Source organism: Phaethon lepturus, unplaced genomic scaffold (assembly GCF_000687285.1).
Source record: "Phaethon lepturus isolate BGI_N335 unplaced genomic scaffold, ASM68728v1 scaffold47636, whole genome shotgun sequence".
NCBI classification, from domain to species: Eukaryota; Metazoa; Chordata; class Aves; order Phaethontiformes; family Phaethontidae; genus Phaethon; species Phaethon lepturus.
This window is the reverse complement of record NW_010549269.1, coordinates 4,744-7,402: the sequence shown is the minus strand read 5'-3', so window position 1 is coordinate 7,402 and position 2,659 is coordinate 4,744. Positions and strand designations below refer to the sequence as shown.

Sequence of the window (2,659 nt, the reverse complement as noted above, 5' to 3'; positions counted from 1 at the left end):
GAGCCTGCTGCTCCGGTGCCCCGGGAGAACCGGCCAGAATTTGCCTGCAAACCACCTGCTTTGGTAGCTACTAAGGTGGAGGTCGGACACAGCTGGCGACCCACAGGGCCACTTCTCAGAGTGACAGTGTAGTTCGAGGGAGACGTTTCCCACGCTTCCCGCGTGACGGGGGCCGTGCTCTGTGGGAGGAGCGGTTCGTTACGCGGACGCGGCAGCCTCAGTGCAGCTTTCGTAGTGGATTATCAAGTGCCTGAAGGCTTTGTAGATGCGTTCGTTCTGTGTACAGACGAACCCACCACTTCTCCAAGCTTGCTCGGCGGCACGGTTTAAGTCTCCGATGCAGGTCCACTGATCTTTGTCTTCCTTGGAAACAGCCCATTTCGAATGATCGTTAATGGAATAAAAGGTAGAATTCAGTGGCGTCCCTATTAGGTTTATGTTGTAGACGTGGTAGTCGAGGGAGCAATTTGAGGGAAGTTTTTGGCCGGAGTGCTGCCAGGATTCGGCCAACAAATCGGTCTTCAGTTCCTGAGCCACCCAGGCCACATAGATATCTGTGGAATAACACAGAGTGTGGGAAATTAGTCTTTCACGTTCCTTCATTTAGGAGGGGACTGAAAAGCATCACCTAAGCTGGGCCCATTTCCTTCCAGTGCATAAAGTGGGACAGAAGGGATTTTGCCCCCTCTCCTCATTTTGACTTTTGTTTCAGAAGTTCATTTCTACTTTTCCTCCTTCTCCTTAAAAAACTGTTACAAACAATCAGCAGAGAAAAAAGGAAAGGAAAAAAATTTCAAGCCACCTTCATAACAACAAAAAAAAGCAGATTATTCAAACCCCATTCTTGTTCTTTGCTGTTACTGTTGAACAGCAGGAAACAAATTTTCTGAAAATCCCATTACTGAACACCTTGAGAAGGTGTTTAAAGCACCAGCCAGCTTTTTGTTTCGTGGGGCTGAGAGAATACTATGACAGGACACCTTTCCCTGCCCTCTGTTACATTTATTTCTGAAGCTGAACTTCTTTTTTGCCCTCAAAGAAAATACTAATTGTCAAAGAATATATTCATCGCTTATTACTTGCTTGAGAACGTGTGATCGATAGCAACAGGTTCTCTTACCATCTATGAACAAGTGTGACTTCGCAAAGTGGAGAAAGGTTTCCCCATGAGCTGACTGGAGTTTGGAAAGGCGGCGCAAAGGGACCGGGGGCAGCCTGGACCCTGCACAGAGCCGCTGCAGATTTGGGAGGTCAGCTCGGAAGATGCTGGGGATGGAGCAGCTGTAGATTCCCGGATTATAACTCAGCATCTGTTGGTCTGAGAAAACCGCAAAGAAATGAAGACATGCAGAGTTAAAGTGGGTTAAAGCAAAGCAATCAAGAGACTAAAGTTCTGCCTTGGAATGGAAACCTAAATCCTTCTTAATCTTCGCAGCCTGCCTCCTGGGGGAGTTCAGTGTCAAAGTAGCTTATTTTAGCAACCAAAGACGTGAATTGCTCTGTATTCTAACTGGCCCTGCAGCACGTAGACTGGCTGGGAGAGCGTGCTCGGGTTTTTCCACGTATACCTCATTATTCTCAGCAGAACCGTTAACCAGTGGTCTCAGCTGAGTGCCACTTCCACCCATGCTCATCTTCAAGCCTCTAAGCTGTCACACAGCACTCAGGTGGCACGTGAGGATCCAAGCCTGTCCGTATTTACGGGAGTGGTTTCCAGTCAGTTACAGCTGCCAAGCCAAATGCAAACAGAAGAACTGCCAAAGGGTCTAGTTTGGTTTTAGGGAGAACACAGCTTGACTTTCAGCAACTGGATTGAATTTGCAGAAGAAATTTACTTTTCTGTACAGCGCACAGCTTAACTGTAGAAGTCCTTGCCATGGATATCGTAAAGAGCAAGGGAACAAATGGGCTCATTAGATGAGTTCATGGAAGACCAGTCCATCAGGAACTTTCCAGTCTTTCCAGCTCAGGAAATGCCTGAACCACAGATTACCAGAAGCTGGGAGGACAGGGCAGGAAAAGCATTAGTGTATCCATTTTCCCTAAACACATGCATAGATGCGCTTCCACAAACAGGAGCCTGGTTTAGATCGCTCTGGGGTGTGGCCAGCCTGGCCATTTGCCCAGCTTATGTGTTTCATTAATATCATTTGAGGTTTGTAACTGAGAAAAGAGTGAAAAACAGTGTGAAAAGCGTTAAGGAGCATACCAGTATCACTTTCTGAAATGCCTTTTGATAGTCCCTTTTCAGGATTCTAGTACCAAATATCACTGTCAGATTGTTCTGAATCTTATGGGTAGAGCTACTGTTTTTTTTTTTATTTTTAGTATTGGTATTTTATGTATCAAGAAGTACCTGGGGAGCTTCTGGGTGATATTTATTCCATACTTCGTATTTCTGACATGTCAAGCCTACTACTCCAGCTCAAGCAGTGGTTGCCTTACATTTTTAGAACTGCAGATGATTGCAGCTGAATGAACTATTACTGTTAAAAATGATTAATCATCCTAGTTTATATTTCCAAAGCATTTTTTATGCATGGACTGAGTTTACCCTTGATATTCACTTGTGGCTATTATTATCCCAATAGTCCCCATGGGGAGACGGAGACAGAGTGGAAGAGTGGATTTCCCACATTCACACAGGAAATCACTGGTT

General features: G+C 45.5%; 1 protein-coding gene across 1 annotated transcript in view; it reads right to left on the bottom strand.

The window, feature by feature from the left end:
• Window positions 1-198: 198 nt before the first annotated feature.
• Window positions 199-2,659, bottom strand: part of DNASE2B (deoxyribonuclease II beta) — a gene marked incomplete at its 5' end in the record, with an annotated part of 5,292 nt that continues 2,831 nt past the window's right edge. Inside the window, 2 exons of the mRNA XM_010290211.1 lie at window positions 199-554; window positions 1,121-1,318. Of these exons, the coding sequence (XP_010288513.1) occupies window positions 199-554; window positions 1,121-1,318 (554 nt within the window). The remainder of the gene's footprint in view (window positions 555-1,120; window positions 1,319-2,659) is intronic.